The 27990-nt window shown below is 47.3% G+C and overlaps 1 protein-coding gene across 8 annotated transcripts in view; it reads right to left on the bottom strand.

Moving 5' to 3' along the window:
• The window catches only part of LRRC20 (leucine rich repeat containing 20), a 63362-nt gene extending 40570 nt beyond the window's left edge, over positions 1–22792 (bottom strand). For 4 of the 8 annotated variants that reach the window (XR_004324009.1, XM_032491559.1, XM_032491558.1 and 1 more), the window contains exons 1-2: positions 18762–18872; positions 15662–15807 (exon numbers count right to left, since the gene is read on the bottom strand). Coding sequence is in view for 7 of the 8 variants with exons in the window: in XM_032491559.1 (XP_032347450.1) it covers positions 15662–15743 (82 nt within the window). In the remaining variant the exon portion in view is untranslated. Of the gene's footprint in view, positions 1–15379; positions 15433–15661; positions 15808–17686; positions 17728–18761; positions 18884–22457 lie in introns of those variants that run through there. The other 4 variants (XM_014556270.2, XM_006181212.3, XM_032491557.1 and 1 more) reach the window with 4 other exon arrangements.
• Between the last annotated feature and the right edge of the window lie 5198 nt (positions 22793–27990).

Here is a 27990-nt window from a genome sequence, read left to right on the forward strand (position 1 = left end):
CAGGAAACTGCAAGTGAGTGCCTTGCCCAGGGTCATTCAGCTAAAATAGGGAAGTAAGAGTTGGACGCAGGGTCCTAACCATTGTACAATCCTGCCCTCTTGAGTCAATAACATACCCAGGTTCCTGCCTCTAGGCCAGAGAAGGGGAGTTCATGCTGAGCACCTCAGTGGGAAGCCAGAGCCATGGCTCAAACTCCTGGAGGCCTTTCCAGGTCGGCACCTGTGATCTGGAGACAGGCTCTGGAGCCTTCTTCACAAGCCAGTCAGCTTTTATCCTCAGGAAATTCTCCAGGTCTAATCCAGAGCATGGATACCTTCTCTACTGGCTATAACTGTTTACAGTAGAGAAAAGCCCCCTGGCTTGAGCCAAGTTCAATGCTGGGGCTTACAGGGGGAGACAGCACTACTTCCAGAGGACACAGCCAGGATGTGGCTGGGGGCCAGGTCCCACTAAGGGAGGGGGACCCTACCCAGGGAAGAGAAGACCCAATCTGGAGACAGATGAGTTGTCCTCCAGGAGCCATGGGATGTCACCAAGAGGAGAATCCCATTCTCTATGGGTCCTCAGAGCTGATGGGACAGGGCAGAGTTCATCAGTCACAAAGAAAAGGTTCCCTGTGGGACGTGAGTGCCCCATCATGGGGTGTGATCAGGAAGGGTCACCACAGAGTAGATTCCTGAACCAGATGGAGGCCGGGTGATCTCCAAGCTCTCACTCAACTCAATAAAACAAACATAGCTAACATCATGAATATGGACCATGTGCCAGGCACTGTAGTAGGCACTTCTTAATGTATTAACTCACTAAATTCCTATAACAACGATGAGTTACCTTCATAGGAGGAAAGTGAGGCCCATGTTGATAGGTATATTGTCCAAGGTCATTTTCATAAGGTGATGGAGTGCAAAGAATTGGAATGCAAAGATTCTGGTCATTGCTAGGGTGATCAACTTGTCCTGGTTCACCCAATTTTAGCCTGGTTCCAATTTTAGCACCAAAGGTTCTGCACCCTGAGGGACCTCTCCTTAGTCCCAGACAACTCAGGACAGTTGGTTGCCCTAGATTTGGGCTGCATGCTGATGGATGAGACATCACTAGAGTCAGAGAGGAGAGAGGGAAGGCAACCCAGGAATGGGCCATGGCAGGAGCAAAGGCCCTCTGGGGCTCCACCTTTAAGCCCTGCCTCCTCCTGCAGTTTCTGGGAGCCTCGCCAGAGAGGAAGGCTCTAGCCCTGAATCATTTCATGCTACTTGGTGTTGCATGCATGCCCACAGACCCCAACAGGGGCTCAGGGGTAACAACGACAGGGGGCAACATCAGCCTCCTCCATCAACATCTGGACAGCAGAAGGATTCAACCGCACCTTTCCCCAGGGCCCCCCAATCACCCACACTTAAGCTACAGTGAAGACCAGAGACCCTGTGGGGAAGGCCCTGTAATAAACACAAGGCATAATTATCCTTATAATTATAATTATTATTGCAAGAAGACCAAACTGCATGTCCCCCAACCTCTAATTAGGGCAGTATTTTGTGTTAATAAAAAAGCTTTTTAATTCAAGATACAAGAGTCCTTCATTAAAGGTTATCTTGTTAATTCTAATGAATGCCCGATGAAAAGTAACTGGTGGGCAGAACGGGGGCAAAACAAGCAAAATCCAAGCAGTAAGCAGAACGTTCTGCGGGAAGTCAGGAGGGCTGAGTCAAGCTTGTGTTGTTCTCTAGAAACACAGAACTCTGACCCCTGCCCAGTCCCTGCTGAGAGGTGGGCCTGGACACAGGGTCCCGCAGCGGGAAGATGAGAGGGTAATGAGCCCCTGCAGCCAAGTCAAGGGGCCCAAGGGAAAAGGTCGGGGACTCAGGATGGCAGGCCCATGGGCCTCGTGGTCTGACCAAGAAGCAAGGAAATCTGCCTCCAGTGTGACCCAGTCCCACCCAGCATATCTTTTTTTTTTTTTTTTTTTCACAAATTGTCTATTTTCACAAATGTCTTTTTTCATGGACTCTCAGGATTAGGAGACTGGATGTTACTTAGCCCATGTTTTCCAAACTTCCCAGGAAGAATCATCTGGAGAGGTGGGTCCTAGGCCTCTATCCCTGCGATTCTGCCTCAGTGGGTCAGGAATGGTGCCAAGGCATTTGTGTTTCTAACAGGTATTACCAAGTGACTCTTACCAATAAGCAAACTGAGTAACAAAGCCTCCAATCTAAGACCCAAAATTCTCTTAATGCCTCTACTGGAGGGCTCAGAGTTCTTGAATACTCTTGGTGATGGGGAGCTCACCTCCCTTCCACAGAATGTTTTTAACTGTTAGAGAGTTCTTTCATGAACCATATGATAACTGCTACCCTGCCACTACCTGGTGGTCCTTCTGCTCTCTTGGATCATGCATAGATATCTGCCCCTATGTGACAATCCTTTACATTAGACAAGGATGAAGTTGATTAAAGCTTTTCCCCAGGCAAGAACATCCCAGAAACTTCAATCTCCATGGTTTTAGAAGCTCCCTTCAGAGAGCTGGGACTGGACCAACCAGAACTTGCTCCTGTGCAGGTTTTCAGTCTTTGACATATGACTGCAGCCACCTTTCACTGACACCAGCTGCGTGCCCGAAACTGCCCAGGGCCTCAGACCTACCATCTCATTTACTCCTCAAAACTACCCCGTAAAGTCAGTTATATACTTACCTCCATTTAACAGAGGAGAAAACTGACCCTCAGAGATGTTAAAGATTAGATTGCTCAAGGTCACATGATTGATCCAAGGTCACCCAGTTAATGAAGTAAGAGTTTACAGTTATAAAGTGCTTCCTTACATGCAAGGCAGTGATCTCAGCACTGTCACAGTAACTCTTTTTACAATTTTACAATTTTATTTTTAGTTTTTTTTATTGAGGTATAGTTGATTACAACGTTATATAAGTTTCAGGTATACAAGTGATTCACAACTTTTAAAGGTTATACTCCATTTATACTGATAAAATATTGGCTAAATTCCCATATTGTACAATATATCCTTGAAGCTTTTTTCATACCTAATAGTCTGAACCTCTTAATTCCCTACCCCAATCTTGCCCCTCCCCTCTTCCCTCTACCCACTGGGAACCACTAGTCTGTTCTCTATACCTGAGTCTGTTTCTTGTTTCTTATATCCACTAGTTTGTTGTATTTTTCAGGTTTCACATTTAAGTGTTACCATACAGTATTTGTCTTTCTCTGACTTATTTCACAAGCACAATACCCTCTAAGCCCAACCATGTTGTCGCAAACGACAAAATTTCATTCTTTTTTATAGCTGAGTAATACCATATTAACTCAATCCTCACCACAGCTTCATGAGATGGGAACTAATATCACCACCTTCGTTTTTAGAGGAAGAATCTGAGGCACAGATCTGCGGGCTTGGTTAGTAAGAGGCATAGCTGGCCCTGAACGCATGTCCCTAACCGCCATAAACACAGCCTCCCTACAGTATGTAACTCTCACTTGGGATGGTCAGCTGCTCTGAAACAAAAGAGAAGATTGTGAGTTCCAAAGAGCAGGCAGGTTTTCCAAGATTTACAGAAGATTCCTGTGCACACTGCTATATTGTAGTTACCACGGAGTTATACTAAGGGGGCTTAGAGTTGAAAAAGCTGGTGAAAGAATTATCCAGTATCAGAGCCTGAATGTATCACTTATGGGCTATGGAATCTCAGGCAGGACCCTCCGACTCTCATGTCCTTGGTTTACATCTCAAGGAGATGCCAAGGTAGGAGCTGATTATCTATCTCCAAGACCCCTCCCAGCTGCCATCGTGGGTTTCAGCTGGTGGGTCTCAGGCTGGCTACACACTGGGTCAATCATCTATAGGCTCTTGATACCTGAGTCTCATTCCCAGAGATTGTGGTTTAATTAGTGTGAGCTGGGGCTTGGGAATCAGGGTTTCTCAAGCTCCCCTGGTGACTCTGATATGCAGCCAGGGTAGAGAACTCCGCACTACACCATCACCTCTCAGACTACAATGTGCCAACAGATTATCTGGGGATCTTGCTAAGACGAGGCTTCTTATGCTGCCAGACTGGGGTGGGACCTGAGATCCTGCATTCCTACCAGACAAATCCAAGGACCACTCTCAGTAGCAAGGGCTAGTGCAATGCAGTGGTTCTCAAAGTGGGGTCCCTGGACCCACAGCATCAGCATCTCCCCAGAACTTGTTAGAAATGCACATTCTCAGGCCCCACCCCAGACCTACAGAATCAGCTCTGGGGGCGGGGCCCAGCCACCTGTGTTTTAACAAGCCCTCCAGCTCGAGTTTGAGAATCACTGGCATAGAGGGACTGGGCCTCCACCAGCTGTGGTGACTTGGCCCTGACTGATGGTGATGATGATGGCAATCGTGACTTAACTCACATTAACAAAGTGCAGGGGCTTTAAGTGTGCTCATTCGTGGAAGGTTATTTTGCCCTGGGTGCCTCCCTGCTTCCCCTCAGATCAGGCTGTTTCAAGACAGAGCCACTGTCTCTTCATTCTTCTCTCTTGCTTGTTCATGTTTCTGGCTCTGAAGGAGGCACAGGTGGCCCTTGGTGTGGAAGCGGCGGGACTCAGGTCCCGGCCCCTCTGCTATCAGCCGTGGGGTCTCAGGGAAACAATTTTTCTGGGGGTTTTGTCTCCTCTTCTGTAAATGAGGGTTTCGACCATGGAATTTTGTGGTGGTGGCAGGGGGGGCAGTCTCAACTAGGCTGGACATTCTGTGACTCCCTGTTTTTACTGGGCAAAGATCTTTGGCCAGTGCTCTTGTCAAAGCGAAGAGATGGCAAGCTGCAGGCACGCGTTTCTGAATTGTCCTTCCTTAGAATGTGCTGGAATATGCACTCTAATGAGGATACCTGAGGCTCAGTGGAGCTGGCCACCCATGTCCATGAGTAAAGAGTGGGGATTTGAACCCAGGGTAGTCCGACTCCAAAGCCCACGGTCTTTCCACAGCCCCACACTGCACTCACTCTTCCTATCATGGTCAGAAGATAGTCCTAAAAAAAGTAAGATAATAATAACTTATGCTTATATGTATCTTCCCATGTGCCTGAGACTTTTCTAAGCATCTGACACACCTTATCTAATTTAATCTTCACAACAACCTCATGAAGTAGGTAGTACTACGTTCATCCCTGTTTAATCACTGTAGAAACGGAGGCCGAGTCGGTGAATAGAGGAGGTGCAGCTGGAACCCAGACAGTCTGGCTGCTCTACCTGAGAGAGCTCAGTCCAGCAGACCAGGACCTGGGGTCGTGTGAGGGCAGCAAAACAGAGGCCCTGGGTGGAATGGGACTCTCGTTCAGGAGGCTGGTACAGAGAAAATAGATTTTTCTGGAACGTGAGTTGAAAACTTAAACACGGGTCTGCTGGGGAGAGCCAGCAGCCCTTTTAGAAGATCAAACTCCCAGCGCCTCCATGTGTATTCCAGGGCTAGGGGCTGCGAGTTGGCACCCTGGCCTAAGAAGCAAAACTGTAAACAGCTGGGCCTCTGGGCCTCGGGCTGCCAGCCTGTGAAATGCCATTTGATCTCCAAAGCTGGGAGGCGCGGGGAGCAGAGAGCGAGCAAACAGCAGTCACCAAGGACTGGTGTCAGTGCACTGCTGCACACGGTTGGGCTGCACTCTTAACTGGTACTTATGCACAGTGTTCACGGAGCGAACTAACTCTAGAAGGCCGAAGACAAAAAGAGTCCTGGCCCCATTGTCAAATCCCCTTCCCCAGAGACAACTGCTTTAGGGATTTTCGGGGATTTTGCTGGTGTTTAATTCCCAATCTCTAGCACAGCCTTTCCTGGGAAAACCCATCTGTCTCATACCACCTGGAGAGGAAAGGTCAGAGGAGGAGTTCACCAAGCACTGCAGAAGTCCAGAAAGTTCCACCACAATAGCAGTTATACTGGGCCCTGTCAGGGAGGTGGAGAGAGAAGGGCAAAAGGCACTCAGGAAAGGGAAAATGTGCATGGCGTCTTCTGGGAACAGGGGAGACCACTAAACTTGAACATGGCCACGGGCTTGGGGATGTTTCTTTTACTGCCTACTTTATAGATCTCTGTATTGTGTGATATTTTTACAACAAGCATTTATTACTTCTTACAGATATCCTCCGTTTAAAGAAACTAGCATCCCAAACATCCAGCTACCCATGGGGAATGTGCTCAGAGACCTGGACCAGTGGAGAGCCGTCTCGATGGGGACATGGGGAACAGGGTAAAATCCCACCAGGGCCAAGCTCAGAGAGGCTACTGCAGAGCACAGCCAACAGCCCAACAAGTGCTGCACACACGAGAAACCGGAATTTTAGAGGTTCTTTTTCCCCAACCTACTACAGAGTCCCAGCCTCTCTGGTAAATGCTGGGACTGCAGAGTGTCTGCCTCCAAAAGCAAAGCTGAGCTTCTGGCCCCTGGCCAGCGGCCAGCACAGCCAACAGTCAGGACAAGCTCTAACCACACAGGAACAGCCAGAGCCCTAAAAAGGAGAAAGTGCCTACGGCGTGGGCCTGAGAGCTCTCTCTTCCAGATCCAAGCTGAGGCTTTTCTTAGGCTGGGGATTTCTTGCTATGGGATCTCAGGCAAGTTACTTAACCCCAGCTTGAATTTCTCCTGCAATAAAATGAGAACAAGAATTCATGCAAAAACCTTCACATGCATGTTCCTAGCAGCGTCATTACAATAACCAAAAAGTAGAAATAGTTCAAATGTGTATCAGCTGAGGAATGGATAAGCAGTGTGGTAGCTTCATATACTAGAATATCACTTGGTCATAAAAAGGAATGAAGTGAGGGAGGGTGTAGCTCAAGACGTAGAGCACATGCTTAGCATGCATGAGGTCCTGGGTTCAATCCCCAGTACTTCCTCTAAAAATAAATAAATAAATAAGTAAACCTAATTACCTGCCCTCCCCCCCCAAAAAGAGTGACAGTGAAATAGTCATTAAATATATATATATATATATATATATATATATATATATATACACACATATATATATACACACACACACATATATATATACAGGAATGAAGTGCTGATACAACATGGATGAACCTCAGAAACATTATGCTAAGTGAAAGAAACCAGTCACAAGATTCCCTTTATATAAAATGTCTAGAATAAGCAAAGCCATAGAGACAAAAGGAGACTGATGGCTGCAAGGGGCTTGAGGAGATGGGGGAAATTGGGAGTGACTGCTTAATGGTACAGGGTTTCTTTCTGGGGTGATGAGAAAATGTTCTAAGATTGATGGTCGCGATGATTACACAAACTTGTGAATATACGAAAAACCACAGAATGTTACACTTCAAAATGGTGAATTTAATGGTATGTGAATTATTCCTCAACTTACAAAAAAATGAGGACAAGATGATCCAACTATCATGGTTGTTCTGAGCAGGAAATACAATGTCCACAAGGGGCTAAGCACTGCATGGCAGACAGTGTGTACTCAGTGAACAGGAGATGCTGTTAGGAGGATCCAAAGACATTGTTTTGATGTGAGAATTCATTACAGGGTTGTGCTTCAGCTCTGCTGCTCCCTGAAGAAGGAAGAGGATCTCTGGCAGTCACTTATTCTAACAACCCCACAACAAGGAAACAACTCTGTGCGTGTGTGTGCGTGCGTGCGTGTGTGTGTGTGGTGTGTTATCATGGGATCTGGGACTTGCCAAAACAATCCCTGCTTCTTCCTGGCAAGCCAGCCAACAACCTTAAAAAAAAAAAAAGCTATATTTAATTAAAATCAAATAATCCCACACAGAAGACAACGAAGTGATGCACGATCACTGATTTGAGATATTCAATTATTTAATTCAATCGATGACTCATCGCTAACACATAGAACAAAAGGGAATAGGAACGGCAGCCACGATGATGCCAACAGGGCGGCCACTAACAGCTCTGAGGCTATCACAGCTGGTCGGAGCAGAGGCCACATGCTGAGTCAGACTTGGAGAGGCCTGGGCAGGCCCTGAGGTCTTCTACAAGGGCAACAGCAGCCAACACTGACTGAGCATCATCTCATTTAATCCTGACTACAGCCTCCAAGGAAGGGCATTGTTGACCAGTCCCCTTTTTGCAGAAAAGGAAACTAAGGCCCAGAGGTTAAGAATTTGTTCAAGGTCACACAATAAGTAAAGAAGAGGTGGAGCTTGGCTTCCTCTCAAGGATGTTGCCTTGCAGAGCAAGTCTGGAGACCTGGATCTGCTGCTGCCCTTAACACAAGTGACCTCGAGCAAGTCACTCCTGGACCTTGATCTGATCATGTGTAAAATACAGGGAATGAATTCAGCTCGTCTCTCTCCAAGTGCGCTTGTCTCTCTCCAAGTACGGAACACATAAATTTGGCAACTACAGATCAAACTTCTCACACTGTCACATGCTCATGAGTCACCTGGAGATCTTGTTAGGATGCAGGTTCTGATTCAGCAGGTCTGGGGTGGGGCCTAGGGATCTGCATTCCTAACAAGCTCCCCAGTGATGCTGATGCTGCTGGTCCTCAGACCACACTTTGAGAAGGACTTAGATGGTGATCACTTTACAAATGACAGCAGTCACACAGTGAGAAAGTCCCATTTCAAATTCTCACTCCAGAGTCAGTCATCACCCCTAAAGTCCTTGCTTTACCTCCTCTTTATGGGGGAGCAGATTCAGGCCCCACATGAATACCTAAGATTCCATAACTGTGTTCTGCTTTCATATTTATCTAGATGGTTATCAACTATTAATAAAAAATTATGTTGATTTTCCTTTTACAGTAATAATATAAAGTTCTTTTTAAGTTGTATCTAAGCTAAATTTATTTAAAGAAAAATGATCATAGTTAATACTTTCATGGCACTGAGCACATGCCGGCCACCATTCTAAACATTTACAGGCATTACACAATTTTCATCCCCCCAAAAACTCTAGAAAGTAAGGACCTTTTACAGATGAGAAAACTGAGACTTAGATCAGACTTAACTTGATAAGAAAGATCAAGCAGCTTGCCCAAGATCACACAGCTAATGAGTGGCTGAGCCAGGCTTCAAACCAGGGCAGCCTGACTTCAGAGTCGATCACATTACTCCACCGATGACAGAGTACAGCTGGCCCTCTGACTTGGCCCAAACCGTGACCATCACATGCACATGGTTAAAGGGAGGCAAACACTTGTTCCTTGCAGGCAGGGACAGTGACCTTTCACCTCTCCACCTCCCCAACACCCCCAGTGCCCGGCAAAATGCCCAGCCCACAGGAGAAGCCAACAAATGTCCCAGAATAAATTTCCCTGGTCTGACTCATTGGGCAGAGGAGACCTGGCTGTCTCCTTGCAGTAGCTGAGGCTGCTGACCACAGGGCAGGAGTCCACATGCACGGGTAGGTGTCACCAGGGGTAATGAAATGCCAGACAACTCAGTTAGCCTGGAGCCCACTTCCGAGCGGGGTGGAGGGTGAGGGGGCTGTGGCTGACAGCTGGGGAGACTGCACTTACTCAACAAAGGCGGCGCCCCAGGCATGACAGAGCTGCAGATATTGACTGGATTTCTACAATGCCTTTTATCTTCCTCAAATAATCACTCAGGCTTGTAATAATAAGGAATTCTACCCTGCAAGGAATGCTTTCTCAGAGCAGTAATTGGGCTTCCTGAGGTCACAGCTGGACAACTGAATGGACCCAGGAAGCGGTAGCAAACGCCTCCAAGCAGTGCCTTGTGCTCAGCATCTGACCTAGCCAAACACCAGTGCCTGGCTGAGGGCCACACGCTCCCCCACGTCCACCTGCCAGTCCTTGAACTCACTCACCGCCCAGACGTGGCTCACACCATTCCCAGTCTAGAATCCCCTTCCCTCTCCTCTCTGCCCCCGCAATTCCTCAAGCCAGCCCAGCCCCACCTCCCCCAGGCAGGGTGCCCCAACCACCTCACCTCCAACCTCAGGACACCTGCCTTAGTGCTCGTGTTGGACCACTGTCTCCCAGCTGGTAAGTATCTGCAGACTTGCCTCCAGGACCCGTGAGCAGTGAATGTGCCTGGAGGAGCACGTGTCCTCCTGCTGACTACCCTTGAGCCTAGCACAGAGCTGGGCAAACACTTTTGAACTTAACTATACCCTCAACCTCTGGGAAGCTTTGTCTTGTGGGGGGGGTCCCCCTTTATAAAATGAAAGTTCAAAAGCCCTTTTGGGGAATGAACGAAAGAATGAGCTAGTGTCTTGGCTTTGAGCTCATGGCAAGAACCATGCTGTCTATGACATAGATGTGATTATTCTAATATGGTTTTACTGTTACCTGAAAGAAACCAGCTTTATAACCATGTGGCTGTTTCTCCACTGAGGAATCCCTCTCTCTGGCCTCCTCACCCTGCCCCCACCCTCCATCCCCATCACCTGAATACTGCTTCCCATTCAAGAACCTGTGGGAACTCATGCCACACAGGGTGAACACACCCTCTGCAGCCCAGCATTCCTGCCGAGGATCTGGGTCCCACCTCCCTTTTTATATATCCTGCTTGCAACTCTGCTTCCGCTCTCCAGCTGAGCCAGATTGCTCACTGTTCCCTGCAAATTCTTTCTTTTCCCACGTCTGTATTTTTGCTACTTCTGTTCCCCATTGAGTAGAACATCCTCCTTTATCCTTAAAATCTTTTTCTGGAAAAGGAGAGAAAAGGAGAAACAAGGTCTTATTTAAATGCCACCTCTCCAAGAAGCCTTTACTCAGGTCCTCAACTGATGTAACTGCTACTGCCCGTAAGTGCCCTTTGCACGTTTGCTGCCTCTGTCTGGGCACCTCTGTCTGTGTCTTAGTGAGGATGATGAATGTGTTTGTCTCACTCTTCCTGCTTGGGTGGAGAGCTCCTTGAGGGCAGGGATTAGGTCCCACTGAGATGGGTGGCATGTTCCAGAGGGCACAGGAGGCCAACAGACTCCAGTTCGAATTTCAGCACAAGATTTGCCTGCTGTGAGAATCCAGGAAAACCCCTGCATTTCATGAAGTCTCAGTTTCCCCTTCTATGAGTGACATGAGAACACCACCTGTCCAGAGCTATTGATAAATCAGAAGCAATCATTCATGCAACAAAGATCTCCTGAGTATCCAGTACATGCTACTACCATCCAAGGATACGATGGTGAGCAAAACAGAGTCCCTGACCTCAAGAAGCTTGCACGTTAGTGTGGGAAGAGTGGTAATGCAGAGGCAAATATAAGAAAGAATGTCAGGCAATGATACTGCTCTCAAAAAAATAAAACAGTATAATGGGAGAGCATGTAAGAAGGGGCACTAAGGCAATCCACACTAGGGTGGTCAGGAAGGGCTTCTCAGAGGAAGCAGCATTTAGCCAAGATAAGAATAAAAAGAAGCAGGGCATACAAAGATCTGGGCAAAAGACAATCCAAGCAGAAATACCAGCAAGCGAATGGCCTAATGAGACACCTGCTGGAACTCAGTAAGCAGCTCCCACCTCCTTCTCCTCTAATCTTCCTGTCCTCTGCAGAGCTCCACAGAAAGACACAACGCACACTGAATACGTGTTTGCCAAAATGGACTTGGCAGAATGAGGAATCCTGGGATAAACTGAAGCATGAAAAAAATATGCATGTTAGCAAAACAGTCAACCAAGATGAGGCAGATGCCAATTAATTGGCTCTTAGTTCCTCATCTTTGATGATAATGACCTTTTGGAGCACCTGTCTCAGAACACACTACAATTTCCTGATGTCTAAAGGAAGTCAGAGAGCAGTCATTTCAGCCTGTGTCACCACATCTACAGCTCAGGGTTTGTCAGGGCTCCATTCCAGAATGACTGGCTTTGCCAGGCCCCTGCGTCATGTACCTCCATCCCCAGCTGCCTTGTCAGCCAGAGCCATGTTGCATTTCTGGCAGTATTTGATTTTTTTAAATTTTTAAAAATTAAAGTATATTTGATTTACAATGTTGTGTTAGTTTCAGGTGTACAGCAAAGTGATTCAGTTATATACATACATACATACATATATATACACACTTTTTCAGATTCTTTTCCATTATAGGTTATTATAAGATATTGAATATAGTTCCCTGTGTGGAATGAAGGTCCTTGTTAATTTATCTGTTTTATGTATAGTAGTATGTATATGTTAATCCCAAACTCCTAATTTATCACCCCACTTCTCCTTTGGTAACCATGATATCTTTTCTATGTCTGTGAGTCTATTTCTTGTTTGTAAATAAGTTCATTTGCATCACTTATTTAGATCACACACATAAGTGACATCATATGTTATTTGCCTTTCTCTTATTTACTTCACTTAGTATGATAATCTCTAGGTCCATCCATTTGCTGCAAATGGCATTATTTCATTCTCTTTTATAGCTGAGTAATATTCCATTGTGTATATACATATACCACAGCTTCTTTATCCAGTCATCTGTCGATGGACATTTAACTTGTTTCCATGTCTTGGCTATTGTAAACAGTGCTGTTATGAACACTGGGGTGTGTGTATCTTTTTGAATTAGTGAGGAGTGGGATTGCTGGATCACATGGTACCTCAGTTTTTTAAGGAACCCCCATACTGTTACATAGTGGCTGGAAGTATTAGATTTTAATAAACTCCTCAGTCTTGCTAAATCACTGCCCCTCACCAAGGCTAACACTTTCATACTTGAGCAACGCAAGCTTTTGATGCCACAGAATTATCTATTCAACTACCTCTCTGAGGCAGAGCATTTTCATTCTTCTACCAGTATACATTTTTCAAAAGCTGATAATTATGCTTCCTAATACTGCACTTTCTCAGTACCCTTCCTCAAAAGACTGCAAAATCAGATCCCTGTGAGAGTCAGCTAGGAATGCAGACACAGGATGTGAGCTGGCCTGGGCATGGAAGCCCTTGGCAGGACCTGTGCACTCACAACAGCCTGGTCAAGTCCCTGTCTCAGCCACCTGTCACCTCCCAGTGACAGGGCGCCATCTGCTGGTGGGAACAGGAGAAAAGTGGCCAAAGTGAGGTGAACCTGGGTGGAGGGAGGGAAGGCGGGCGAGGAAGGAGGAAAGTCGGGGAACACATCCCTTCTCTCATTAGCCTTGGCCTCCCCACTTAGTTATCTCACAGCTCCTAGCCTAGTCGCTCAGTTTCCTGAGGATGGATCAAGACCATGTTCCTATTCATTCCTGCTCTCTCTCCCTCTCCACCGCCCCCTTTCTCTCTCACACACATACACACACAGAGCTATCCAGAGGCCTGCCTAGCCCCCCTGAACCCGCCAGAAGAAGGAAGTTCCAGGTCGTAAATAGTAACAGTGGTTCCCAAAATTCGAGGCAGGGGAGAATCACACAGGTTCATGTTAAAATGCAGATTGCTTTGCACCCTCTGAGATTCTACTTTGAAAGCAGAAGCAGCTCATGGGGGCTGCCCCACCTTCTCCTTACCACCTGAGACATCCTACATGGTCAGGCAGACATTACTTTCCTCCTTTCAGGGAATGGGGTAGGTCAACTGTGGTTCCAAAACAATGTGAGACGAGAGGCAAGGTAAGGGGGAAGAGGGAGCTTCAAGTTGCTGGGGTATCTGAGTTCTCCTCTTCCTCGACCCCCAGATGCTCAAGGGAGGCAGTGGGGTACACGGGGGAAGGCAGGGCTAAGCCGCACAGAGCTGTGCTGAACTCTGGCTCCACCTCTAAACTGTTGTATCACCAGCAGGTCGCCCAACCCTCAGCCCCAGGATCTATAAAACAGGGAAACTCCTACTTCCAAAGCAACATGGCAGAGAGAAGCTGAACAGTTTCATGCTACGGAACACTTAGAAACACTGGATAAAAAAGTTCCATGCCTCAGTTTCTTCATCTGTAAAATGAGGATGTTAATACCACCTCTGTCATAAAAATTCGTGTGAGGATTAAGTGAGTCAAAACCAGTAAAGTGCTGATGACGATGCCTGGCATTTAATAAGAGTGAGCCCCAGGAGTCAAATAATTGAGAGAAATTTCAAAGAGAGAGTGATAGGCAGGTATTGATGCTTTGCTGGCCAGGGCTGGTATGACAGTCTGGGCAACCAGGTGCTAAGGTTTAAAGGCCCAGAAGGGAGCAGAAAGGCAGCTCTGGACCTGCTTCAGGTGGGAAGCAGAAGCTGAAGACTCCTGCAGAAAGCTGGGATTCTGAAGGACTGCCTTTAGTGCAAGAGTGAACTAGGGAGGAAATACACTTTTTGATCATTTGAAAGCTGTTTGGTCTTTGCCCAAGCACTGAAAGAATAAAAGATCCCCTAAGATTCCACATCACAGGCTTCTAGAGTGGCAGGTGGTCCTTTCCCTAAAATCTATTCTTCTCTACTTGTAAAAGTAACATATTCATCAAAGAACATTCAGAAAATGCAGAATAGTATCTTCTAATATCCATTTGCGCTTATTTCTTTCCAATTTTTATCTATGTATATATACATGTTTAACGTAATTAGCATCTTACCATCTATATAGTTTGGGATCCTTATTCTTTTCCAGTTCACATTATACATGAGAATTTGCCACTCTTCATTCAAGCACATAATGAAATTTTACGTGCTATGGTTAATAGCTACATAAATTGCACAATATAGCTGTAACAAACATTACTGAAGCCATTTTCCAGTGCTGGTTTTATCGGCTGCTTCAGATTGCTATTTTATATGACACCTATATTGGGTTACTTCACTTCTCTTTCAAGACCCACTTCAATCCACACCTCCTCCATAAAGCCTTCCCAGATTCCTTCAACACCCATCAATATCTCCCGCCTCTGAATTATGACCCCACCTGTGAACCATCCGACACAACTCAGCACGGAGCCCATGTGTCACTCACTGCTCTCACAGCGGCAGGCCAATCTCAGGTGCAGAAGTCCACTGCACATATCCCTGGGAGCCCCCCAGCACCTTGCACACAGCAGGTGCTTGATACATGCTGACTCCTTAGACCCCAGACCCCTCAGATCACATGAGCCTGATGAGCTCCACCTGCCAAAAGGTCAGGATTGCTTGTCCACAATGGCCAGCTCCAACATCCTGCTTCTTTGCTGGGCACTAACTTTAAAGACCCAGCCACCTCCATGGGAAAGTCTCGAGCTTTGGCCAAGACCACCAAGGCTCAAGCGGTTAACTCCTCTCCCAAGTTGGCCAGAGCTTTGCGGTGCTCACAACCCCGGCGATCAGCAGCCATCTGCCCCCCACCCCGGGACAGAGTGGTGGGGAGAGGGCCCAGTCCTCATCTGAAGACCAAGGCCAGTCACACTAGGCTAGTCATGCCTGGTATCATCCACCATGGGGAGGTTGTGAAAATTCAACTAGGCAGCACTTGTGAAGCACCTGCACAGGGCCTGGTACCAGGGCTACTCGGCAGGGCCAGCCACTGTCACCTGGTCCAAGGGCACATACATACATACTTGGCATCATCGGCAGTCTGAGAGCAGGCAGACGGGCTTCCGGTGGATGGAACCCCTCACTCAGTGTTTTTCAACTTCTTTGCCCATGACCTATAGTAAGAAATATGTCTCATGCTAAGACCCTGTATACACAAACTAATCACACGGGCAGTAAAAGTCCACGGAATGCTGCTCCTCACGACAAGGGGTGCACACTGATACTGTCTCTATCTCATTTCCAGGCTGATTCCACGAACTGTGTACAGGGCGCCCTGCAGCTGGACAGGCCATGCCCTCACTCACCCAGGGTGTCAGAGCCGCTCTCCACCGTCTCGTTGACCTTCCTTGCAACTCTGGCCACAGCCTCACCCATCTTCCTCAGCATGCAGACGCGGGTGTCCTGCCGCCAGCCACCCGGCTGGTCTGCCACTCACAAGGGGACCTGCTGCCTGGGGAAGACACGGGGCTGTGAAGCACTCGCCCACCAGGCACGGACCCACCCCAATCCATCCTCCTCAGGGACCCAGGCTGTGAGAAAGGCCAAAGAAGAGAGATTTAGCAACTAGATGGAAATAAAAAAATCTAGGTGTCCTAACTCCCAGCGTAGGAGTTTTCCTACCATACCTGCTCCCTCTTTCCCCATCTCCAGTACTCATCCTCAATAACCACAAACATGTATGAAGCATCTACTAGGCAGAGCATAAGAATGAAGAGAACAGAAATGCAGCAAATAGCTTTGACTTGTGATTCTGATAAAGACGAGTTTTCTAAGGCACATCACTGAGGTAATCCTGGCCTTACAGCAGAGAAGAAAGGGAAGGTAAATCTCCAAGCTGTCCAGGGTCTGTGCTAACCTGAGCAGGGTCTAGGATGATCACTTTCAACTGGGCACTGTGTCTGCAATTCTACTAGTTGCCACCAGGTGGGGGAAGTGGTTACCCTAGGCCATAGAGCCCGTTGATGAAAACTAGTCAGATTAAAAACCACCTCCCGTGGCAAGCTTGGACACTCACCCTAAGTGTGGGTCAGAGACTGCACATCAAGGCAGGAACGGAAATAGCCTGCAAAGTCTGGGTATCAGAGCAAGTCACTAGGAGGAGGGGCCCCTTACATTCCAGAGGATGCTCTGGGTACAGCACAGATGTGCCCTAGACCTCCAAGAGATTCTGGCTGCCCAGTCTCATGCGGTTCCATGAAAGAAAAATCATGCCAGCCAGTGGGAGCAATCAGTGTACAAGGTAGCTCTCCTGGAACCAGACCCCAACCACAGGGCCCCAAGACAACCCAACCCCATAGGCCCAAGTTCTGGGCTCCTTGAGCTATCTGGTCAATCCTACAAGGGTAGTGGTAGCAGAAAATCAGAGTGTCCTAAAGGGGAGAAACAGGAACCACCAGCCCACATGGGTCTGTTCTGGGCTTGGGGTTCCAGGCACCAGAGGGCAGCCTTAGAAAATTTCAAGGGAAGCACTTCAGACCCTGGAGACCCTTTGGCACAGGGTCACACTACTACTGTCCCAGCAAGATATCCCTCTCCAGACATCCCCAACTTCTGTTTCCTCAGAGTGTTCACCATAGTCCCAGGAAATGTTTAAATCCAACAAACATGTCCTGGGCCCTTCTATAAGGCCCACACTGAGCAAGTGAAGGTACAGAGACTTGGCATCAGCCAGAATTAGCTTCCCATCAGGTAAGAGAGACTCAGTGACAAGAGGTAGAATGAGCAAGATGCTAGAGGCCACAATGCCAGGCCTGAGGAACACATGTGACCTCTGCCATGAAGGCACATGGCATGGCTGGGAAAAGGGAACAGAGGCAGGGACTGAGCAGAAGTACCCAAAATGATCAGAAGGAGGGAGACAGGCAATCAGTCTAGGGAGGGGCTAGAGGCCCTCCTATAAGTCTACCTTCTGTTTCTCTGCCAGGAACTAGGGAAAGGTTTTTGAGGAGAGCAGCCTAATCCAGCCACACTTTTGGAAAATTACCAGTGTTGTGAGCAGTTCCATTTGTAAGCAGGAAATACCACCTTTCTTGCTGGGTTGTTTTGAGAAGAAAATGATACATAGCTTTTGAGAAAGGTCTTTGCAAACTGTTAAGCACTTCCCACACTAAATATGTGATCAAACAGGTACAGACAGAAAGTTAGGATATAATAAATGGAATGCCAGAAAAAAGCTGTCCTGCTTTGTGAGAGCTAGCAATACATACGGCCCACCTGTATCTATAACCTGGTTTTACCTGGATACAAGGTTGGGAGAGGGGTGATTTTTGCTTAAACCCTGACCGCAGCCTCCTGCTACAGGCTCCCACCCTCATTAGGGAGAACTCTACCTTATCTGAAGCCCCGAGATCTCTGCAAAGGAGCTGCTGCGACACCCCGTCCGCACCAGCTGCTCCTATATTTAGTTACTGGTGTGGTCACTTGGGAACTTTAGAGCCTGGCAGTCGCTCCAAAGGGCAACTCGAGCCTCCGGAGCCATGTGTGCAAGCTCCCCTCACCGCCGGCTCCAGCGGGTCCGCTGGACCATGCCAAGCGAAGGAGCCACTGCGGAGGTGAGAGGCAGCCGGCTGGATTGCACCCAAGTAGCCCGCTCGAGGGCAGTCAGAGTCGACCCACTTTTCCACCCAAGGGAAAGAAGCCCGCTGGGGTGTGTGCGGGATGGGCTTGGCTCCTTGTTTTTAAGTCTTGGGGTTCTCAGCGCCCCGCGCGTGCTTCTCGGAGGGCATCTAAGCATTCTTGGGCTGCGCCTTCCAGGACTGAGCGCAATGGTGAGGCCAGGATCCCAAGGCCTCGCGCAAGGGGCCTGCCTCACCATCTATCCCACCCTCCAGCGTCCGCAGCCAATGGCTCTTCGTTGCCTGCCCTCCGCTCGCCAGGCAGGCGGGGACTGGGGAGAATAAAGCAAAGGGGAGAACGCTGGTGATTGCAGATGGTCGGGGATTCCCTGCTCCCCGGAAATAGAGAGGCACGCTCTGGGACAGGGGTCTGCAGCTCCCCAGAGCGGAAGCCTATCCTGAAAGTGTGGCTTCAGGGACGAAATTTACAACAGCCTCTCCCAGCAGGGGCGCCTCCCGCAGGGAACGGAGACCCCCTCCGGACGGCTTCCCCGGGCTCCCTATTCCTTGGTACCGCTGCGCCCGCTCCCCCGAGCCAGCCAGGGTCCAGCCTCACTCTGCAAGCCAGAGCCGGCGCGGCGCGAGGACCCCTTGGCACTGTAAAAGCCGCAGCTGGTGCACCGCTGCTCCTTCCACAGGGTGACCTGGGGGAGGGGAGGGTGCGCTCCGGAAACAGGGATACTTCTCTCCCTCTCTCCCCCAGCCCCTCCAGCGCTCAGCCTCAGACTACGTTTACTTTGCGGAGCACGAAGGTGGGGCCCCGTTCTGGGCCGCTCTCTGCTTCACTTACGGCGACAATGCCTCCTAGCGCCCTGCGCAGCGCAGTCACGCTCCCTCGGCCGCCGGCGGCGCCCCATGCAACAGCGGTTCATTGGAGCCGGCCGGGAGGGGCGCGAGAGGCAGCGGGCTCTGAGCACAAGGCCGTTCCGCCAATCGCCGCGCCAGGAGCGGCGCCGGGGCGGGAGCAGGCCGCAGGCCAGGCAGCGCGCGTCCAATCAGCGCATCGGTCCTCACGCCGCTCCCGGGAGCGGCACGCCCGGAAAGGCGGCCGGCGCGCTCTCGTCTACAGGGTGGATCCGCTTTGTGTTAGGCTTCTAAAGGGAAAATGCTTGGGAGCGCGGAGTGTAGACGGGAACGTGGAGCAGATCCCAGGATCATTAGGACTGTGTCTCAGGGGAGCGGAGTTGAATTAGTCAGATCAGGGTACTTTGAGAAACGAGAAGATAGGGAATAGGAAGCTTTTCCAGCGATGTCTTGCAGGCACCCATTCAGGTTTTTACAGACAATAATTCTGGCTACACTAAATTACTTCACCCCTGTAAATCCCAATGTTCTACTCTATAAGATAGGAATTAAAATGTATACACACCTACTTCACAGGGTCACTGTCAGGATTAATACATGAAAAGTTTAGTGCTTGAATCATGAAGGTCTCTCAAGGCTGAGGCTCAAAACTGTCAGTGTCATTTCCATAGTTGTATTGACTTAACCAAGTCAGAATGTCCCCCAGATTCAAAGTGGAGAAATCAGCTCCATCTCCTGATGGCAGGAGCAGCAAAGTTAATGGCAAGGAACACGGATACAGGGACGGATAGAGAATTGGGGCTGTTTTGTAGCTTACTGCAGTGCTCAGTAAATATTCCCACAATGTCTAACACATAGTGGGTGCTCGGTAAGTATTTATCAACAGTCACAATATTTACAGACTTCATTCAATGTAATTAATTGGCAAAATTTTATCCCTCACTCATGAGTATCCATTACCACCTTCAGTTTCAGAAGAGCAAATGAGGGATCAGGAAGACAGGGCCTTGCAGGAGGAAACCCCACTGAGGCTTCTCTGTGAAGAAGTTTAGCTGGCCTCAAACAGCCTCCTCTGAAGGGAGCCAGAGCATCTTTATAGGACTGGGTCCCTTATGGACCAGGTCCAAGCCTGGTCTCCTCATTGGGAGCCATATATCTTTACCTATGAACAGAGAGAGACTTAGATGTTAGCCAGCACTTGCACATGTAGCCCATGTTAAGCCTGATAGCCTTGTCAGTTGCCTGCTAGATAGGAAACAATTTGGTGTGATGGCAAAATTGTTATCTAGCTATTTCCTGGAGGATCTACCCCTCCACCGAGCAGGATAAATTCTCACGGCACTTGTGGAAGGGACATACCCTGTGGACAGAGCCAGCAGCTAATCTCCTATGACTGAGAGCCCTGATGGGGAACAATTCACATCAGAGAATTACTAGAATCAGTCTCCAGGCCTGGTGTGGTTTGAATTGTGTCCCCTCAAAAAGATACGTTGGAATCTTAACCCCCGGGCCTCAGATTGCAACCTTCTTTTGAGATAGGGTCTCTATAGAGGTAATCAAATTAAAATGAGATCAGCGGGTAGACCCTAATCCAATATGACTGATATCCTTGTAAAAAGAGGAAATTTGGACACAGACACACATAAAGGGATGACAATGTGAAGGGCCACAGGGAGAAGAGCCCCATTTACAAGTCAAGGGTTGAGACCTGGAACAGATCCTTTTCTCACCTTCATCACCTTGATTTGTCAACCCTGCTGACACCTGATTTCAGACTTCTAGTCTCCAGAACTGCAAGACAGCAAACTATTGTTGCTAAGCCGCCTAGTTTTGGGAACTCTGTTACTAAATTAATACAAGGCCTTCAATCTCTCCTTTTCTATTCTATTCTCCTCATATTTGTCTTTATTGTACACTAGGGTAGAAACAAAATATGAAGTCTCAGTGACATGGGTGAGTCAGACTCCATGCAACATCCTTTGCCTCCCTGAGTCCTTCACCTGGGGCCACAACTCTGCCTGGAGCTAAGTGACCAATAGCCAAGAGCTCAAGGTCACTCCAAATCACTGCCACCGGAAACAGACAAATGGTTCACCCCTGTCCCTCTTTTAGAAAGTTCAGCCTGGTGAGAGGTATCCACCATGGGCCCAACCCAGGTACTGCAAGGTTTGCAAAGATGATCAAGAAGTAGTCAGTACTCTTGAAACATTATGCTGTACAGCAGAAATTGACACAACATTGTAAACTAACTATACTTCAATACATACATATGTATATAAAAAAGAAGCAGTCAGTACCCTCAAGACACTGGTACTTTGTTATGGGGAATAATATTCATATAAAAAGTGACTATAATAAGTGTTTCTTACCAATGCTAGGCTACCTTCTGGATATTTGCTATATCTGAGCCCAAATACCACCATCCCCTCCCCCCCAGTGGTGAGCTTGAGTCACCTGGATGGACTTAGAGAGGGTGTCTGCACATCTTTTCCCAACTCTGCATTCAGTGGCATCACCTAGGTTATTGGAAATAGGCATAGTGGGAGAATTTACAGTATGGAAGTCAGCACACACCACAAATCAGGACTTTTTTTCTGCGAGAGACAGTTTACTTCCTTTTTCCTTTAAATTGACTCACTTTTTAGCGTAAAGATGTTTATTTTTAAAAAGGAAACTTTATATCATTACTACAAATGGAAACTATCATTTGACATGGATAGAAAATAACCTTAAAAATAAACATCTTTTTAGCGTAAAGATGTTTATTTTTAAAAAGGAAACTTTATATCATTACTACAAATGGAAACTATCATTTGACATGGATAGAAAATAACCTTAAAAATAAACAGTAAATTGCAATGAAAGTGGAAAACATTAAAAAATATATATAATTAAAATGAATCAGTGTTATTAAATTATAGCAAATTGTTGCCTGCTAAAAAAAATAATAAAATAAAATAAAATAAAATAAAATAAAATGTCAAACATGAAAAAAAAAATTGTTGCCTGCTAAAGGTCTGCTCCAAAGCTGTTCTCTTTGTTACAAAAGGAGTCTAGCAAGTGTGAGGGAGATGGTAAAGCACACCAGTGCCTTGGTCAATACAAAATGACTGAATGAGATTTGAAAAGGGAATAACTCTCTCACATCAGTGCTCCTGGACCTCTGAGAATTCAGTTCCTTGGGAAAACCGGCGTATTGCAACCACGAGAAATTTGAGTTCAGCAGTACCAAGTAAAGATTTTCAAGAACAGGCTGCTGTCAATGTGCCCATCAAGTTGCATGGGAGTAGAAGGATATCTGAATAAGTCTTAAAGGATGGGCTGGATTTCAACAGGCACAGAAGAACAAGAAGGAGGTAAGAGTGGGAAAGGAGTCGGGAAGGGAAGACCTACTGGAGGAGGACATGCTAGTTTAGGGATGAATAAAGAGGAGGAGGATTTAAGATATATTGCAAAGGATGTTAAGAGGATGTCCATCTGGGGCTATCCAACAAAGTCCTGGAAGTAGAAGTCAGGAGATTCAGAGAGAGACCAGGGCTGGTGGTCAAGGCTGCAGTCTCATAGGCTGAAAGAGGAACAGGTTGAGGGGTGGAGGGTGGTCAAGAGTTTAGCATGTCCAACACTGTGTTTGAGATGAGACAGACACAGCCACCAGGGTGTCAATAACAATGCCAACACTTACCTCCTGTTGAGTCACCTGGCGCCACGCTGGGAGCCACACTTCACAGGCATTTTCTTACAGGCTGCAGAAGACCACCCTGTGAGGTAACAACTAGTGTTATCTCCATTTTGGGGTTGTGAAAAATGAGCACAGAGACTAAATGACTTGCCGAGTCACATGGCTTGTACACGGCAGAGTCAGGATTCAAATCCTGTCTATCTGACTCCATCCACAGGGGTGTCGATTCCTGGAGCTACCCCTGGGAATAAGTCAGGAGAGGAGGCAGAGGCCGGAGAAGGGGAGAGTCCCATGCAGTACTATACAGGGCCTTTAAGCCATCACATCCTCCCTCCCAGTGCCCTCAGGGAAGACAGCATCCTCAACAGGCTTTTCCCAGCCTGTCTGTAGATTCAGACATGTCTGGACCTGTCCGTCTGGGAGGTTTGTTGGGTGAGCGTCTGTGGAGCTATTTGCACAAGAAATCAGAGAGCCTCATGGGAAAGTGCTCCCCATAAGGAAAGAAGATAGCAAGGTGCTTACCCCAAGCACAATGGGTCACCTTTGGAAAAGAGGGACAGTTAAAAACATTTTAAATAGTGTTTTTTCTCCCTGACTACAAAAATGTTACTTGCAGAGGGCAGAAAATTTGCAAAACACAAAAAACCACAATGGAATAAAATCACCTATAACCCTATCTCTCAAAGGGAGATAGCTTCTGTTATCACTGGGATGCATGTCCCTCCAGTCTTGTCTCTATCTATACACTTTTTCAAGAAAATGGTCACTTTGCACATATGGTTTAGAAATCTGTTTATTTCCATAGGAAGAATTCCTAGCAATGAATTCCTAGCAATTACAACAAAAACAAGCATATATTTAAGTTTTTTAACGAAAATGCTATGACCTCTGGCAGGGCTGAGACTAGGGAAAGGTACCAAAGGCTTCCAAAGTACAAAATTTAAGGAGGGCACATATGCCCACAGCCACAGAAAGTTGAACTCTGACAGCAGGTATCTGCAGCAAAGTTAGGGTCTATTTGCAGGGCACCTAGCAAGGGAGTGGAAGATGAGTGTCAGATCCACTCCATCTTGGTCTTTGAGTTTGGAATGTTTTATGCGGCAAGAACAAAGAGACTAGGATTAATCATCGTCTTGTGACATTTCTTAATCATGATTTCGGGAGTTAGAATATCTCTGGTTTATAATTTTCTGGCCAGGTGGTCCATGGCTCGGGGGTCTGTTAGCTCAGCTCGCCCTGGAGAAACAGCCTGAGTTTGTACATTAATGATGATTTCTACAGCAGTAATTTTAGTACATTAATGATGTTATCGACAACAGCAATCTTAGTCATCTGGCTCTGCTGGCTGGGTGTTCAGTTAGCACAGGACTGAGGTCGGGACAAGAAAGGGACTGAGTTCAGAGGAGGCTAGCAAGAAAATGCATTTGGATAGAGAGATTAATCACAGACTTTGTAAGGGAACTCAGTTTTAGGGGGGCTTGGTTTCACACTCACTCTCTGCTGCCAATCCTACACAGCCATGGCCTGAAAGTGCCTCTTTAGGTCTTGCCTCACCCTAGCCCCACCCCTAGCTTCGGCGTCCTAATGAGAAACTGAAAACCAAAGACAGGACTGCTCTGTGACTTGGAAACAAAGCCAGAGTGGAGAGTGTTCTCCCTAACAAGTGTTGAAGGACAAGTATATCAAAAACACACACAGGACACCCCTAATTTATTCTCAGGGAGCATATCAATTAGGTTACATCTAGGCTGCTATAAAAAAAAAAGACCTCCAAATGCTTCAGCTTAAATGAAATAGTCTGTTTCTTCTATGAAACAGGTGATCTAGGGAAGCTCTGCTCCAAAAGGTCATCAAAAAACCAAGATGGTCAGTTACTCTATCATCTTCAATATGTTCCTTTCTTCTCTGGGTCCAAGGCTGCTATTGCAGTTATACTATTTCCGAGCTGGCAGGAAGAGGAAAAGAAATATGTCTAGAGTAAGCCACTTTGCCTTTAAGGAGATGACCCAGATGTTACACGCAGCAGTCTCTTTTACGTCGTGTAGCCTGGACTTGGTCATGTGACCATGCCTAACTGCAAGGGAGGCTGGGAAATGTAGTCTATGGCTGAATGTTCACGGGCCTGGCTAAAACTTGTGAAAAGGGGAAAAGGACACTGAGGAACAATTAGTGGTCTCTGTCCAAGGGAGGGATTTGGGGTTGGGGGAAAGCACTTACGGTTTGGGGGTGGATGAGGGGGCAGCTATCAATTAAACAATCACACAGTTATAACTGTGTAAGTCATAGGGTAGTAAGGCACACAATGGCATGAGAGCCTCTAACCAGGAGATTGGGCCTTGGCATCTTGGTTGATGAGAAGACTCATCTCAGTGGGATGGGAATGATAAGGGATGAGTAGGAGTAAACTAGGTGAATGTTCGAGAATATACTGGTTTTCTATGCTGCATATAGAAAACAGTAACACATTTACACAGCTTTCTCTTTTTTAAACAACAAACTTACCGACTTAAAAATAATACATTTTCTATCTCACAGTCTCTGTGGGTCAGGAGTCCCAGCACGACTTAGCTGGGTCCTCTGCAAGGCTGCAGTCAAGGTGTGAGGCAGGGTTGTGTTCTCACATGGAGGCCTGACTGGGGAAGGGTCACCTCCAGGCTCCCTCAGGTTGTTGACAGAATTCATTTTCTGATGACTGTAGGACTCAGAGTAGCTTGCTTCTTCAAAACCAGCAACAGGGAGAGAGGCTCTAGCAAGATGAAGTCTTATATAACTTAATCACAAAAGGGACATTCTCTCACCTTTGCCATATTCTATGGGTTAGAAGCAAGTCACAGGTCCCACCCACACTTGTGGATGTGAACACCAGAAGTTAGGGGTCATGGGGGTCACCTTAAAGTCTGCTCATCACAGAGAACAACCAGGCAACGAGAATAGCATGTGCAAAGGTCCTGTGACAGGAGGGAGCATGGTCTGTGTGAGGAACAGGAGCACAGAAAGTGAGATGGAGAAAGGCAGGAGATGAAGCCGGACTATGGAGGGCCTTATTCTAAATCCCAAGAGGTACAGGAAGCCATGGAAGAGAGGGTTGTGGTGCAATACAATACACACTGCCAGCCATTGCTACCCCAGGGCTTCCAAGGCTAACTCAGTGTGGACAGAAAAATAACTCCATCTAAATTCAGCCAGAAGACCTGGATGCAAGGAGTCCTCACCACAGTAGGTGGATCCCATGGAAGCTTCATAAGGTTTGCCCTCATTCACCCCTGAATCTGGAGTCAGGGCCGTACCAAGAGCTCAGTAGATATTTCCAAATGAATTTACTGATGGAGACATGGAAGCCAAGTGGCTTGTCCAGAGCCTGCTTGGAGAATCAGATCCCCAGTTATCAAGTTCAGTCTTCTACCTTGAACTCGACAGTACCCACCCAATCATGGCAAAGGATTCCCATCAAAAAACCTGGGCTCCACCCAAGAGAAGTCAGAAGCTCCTGGGGCAGGGTGCTTCTTGACTCAATTTGGCAACCACCCATTCTTGGCTGCTAGGCTCTGTACACTGTGTGCCTTGCCTTTGGGCTGTGGCTGGCATAGGGTGTGGTCCACCATTCATTGTAGATGACAGTGCATTTCCATTTTAAAAGTGCTCTCTGGTTGGAGCTTAAGCTACCCAAACCAGCACATGCCACTGGATGTGGTATGGCATTAGGTATACTGCCCAGTTTCACTCTGCAGGCCAGAGGTGACAGAGGAAGGGTTGTACCTATCAGAAATCTACTAAATACTGGGATGGAGAGAGAAGGACAGGAACTACAGGGGTGGAACTGCAGTAAATAGGCAAATAATAAACTGGCTTCAACAGAGGACTTATTAATACCAAAGTCACTGTGAACAGACCGTACCTCATTTTCTGAAGTCTACAACCACAGACTTTGGCTGATATTGCCTGATATGTCCTCCGAAGGAGGAAACACTGAGACTGAAGCATGGCCCCCACAGTCAGACATGCTGTTCTCCAGTCTGCCCCTCTTCTCCAAGCCTCATGGGCCCCAGCATCCTTTTGGACCCAGACTGGTGCCTAACCACCATTCTCATTGGCTAAACCTTGGCTGGGCCTGACATTAAATCCTCTAAAGAGTACGCTCTGAATGAGGACCTCCTCCTCCTATTTTTCAGATGCAAGAACAGGTTGAGACTCTTGGTCACACAGCAAGTGGGTGGGAGAGCCAGCATTTGAAACAAAGCACACGTGAAGTCAAAGGCTATGCACAGTGGACTGTTCCCAACCACAGCAAGAGGCTAGAGAATTTCCAGAGACACATCAGGTGACCTTGAGCAAGCTAGCTTCTCTGAGGCTGCTTCCTTATCTGTAAAACAGGCAAATAATACCCACCTGGTATGGAAGTTGGGCATATTAGAGATAAGATCTCTAGAAGGCCTACAACAGCATCTGACTCAGCCTAGCTGTCTATAAATGTTATCTATGATTATTATCACCTTCTGTACACATTCTGCCCTTTATGTGTCAGGAGCTCAAGAAATGGATGCTACTCATCCCCAAGCAGTTCAGCAGATGTGATGATAAAGAGTGGGTACCCAACAGGAGGATGTGCAAAGGGTGACCAGCCAGAAGCTTGAGCACTACTCCCAGCACCACAGGTCCTGGCTGCCTACCTCAGGGAAGTCATAACCTGTTTGAGCCTCAGTCTCTCTATCTCTTAAAATGTAGGAATAATAATATCAATAATAATAATGAAAAGAATAATAAGCAGCCTGCATCCATCACAGGGTTGTGGCTCAGCTTAAGTGAGATAATAGTCTGAAAGTGCTTGGTAAGGTAGAAAAGTGTTATCCAAAGGTAAGGGGCTATTATCCCTATGATGATACAGAATGTGGGTGACCTCATTACAGAACGTGTAAACAGCCTCCTCTTGCCCCAGGAAAGACAGAACCAGAGAGAACAGAGGCAACAGGTAACTACAGGAGAGTTCGAAGGAATGAGTTTTGGGAAGCTGTGATAGCTAAACACTGGAATAGGCTACAGAAGGGATACCCCTGGGCTGGGGACATCCAGGCCACTTCCATTTTTTGAAACTCAAGTTATATTAATAAGTAAACACTACATTATAAGTAAAAGTTCCAAGCAAGGGCTGCCCAAACGTGGTATATATTGCATGTTCTATCCTGGCAGTACATCAGGTATGAATCCAGGGGTCATAATTGCATTAGCAGCTTTCTAATCACCCACTATCAAGATACCCTCATTCAGAGATAAGATTCTGCTCCCAATTCCAATGCGTGGGTTTCTTCCTCACCACCAAGCAATTCTCCAACACCAGCTGGGTGCCCTATAATTCAACTTAATTATGACAGTAACTACCAGGAGATAGTATCAGATGCCACAGGTAAAGTGCTCAGTCGCACAGGACTGCTCCCCTACCCCCTCCCAATTTCAGATGCCAGTCTCAAGTCCAGGTTGTCAGCACGCTTCTGACCAGCTGGCTATAGACTGGAGGTTACAGTTATCTCCTCCTTGGGTTTAA

The sequence above is a fragment of the Camelus ferus genome, chromosome 11, assembly GCF_009834535.1.
Source record: "Camelus ferus isolate YT-003-E chromosome 11, BCGSAC_Cfer_1.0, whole genome shotgun sequence".
In the NCBI taxonomy this organism is placed as follows: domain Eukaryota; kingdom Metazoa; phylum Chordata; class Mammalia; order Artiodactyla; family Camelidae; genus Camelus; species Camelus ferus.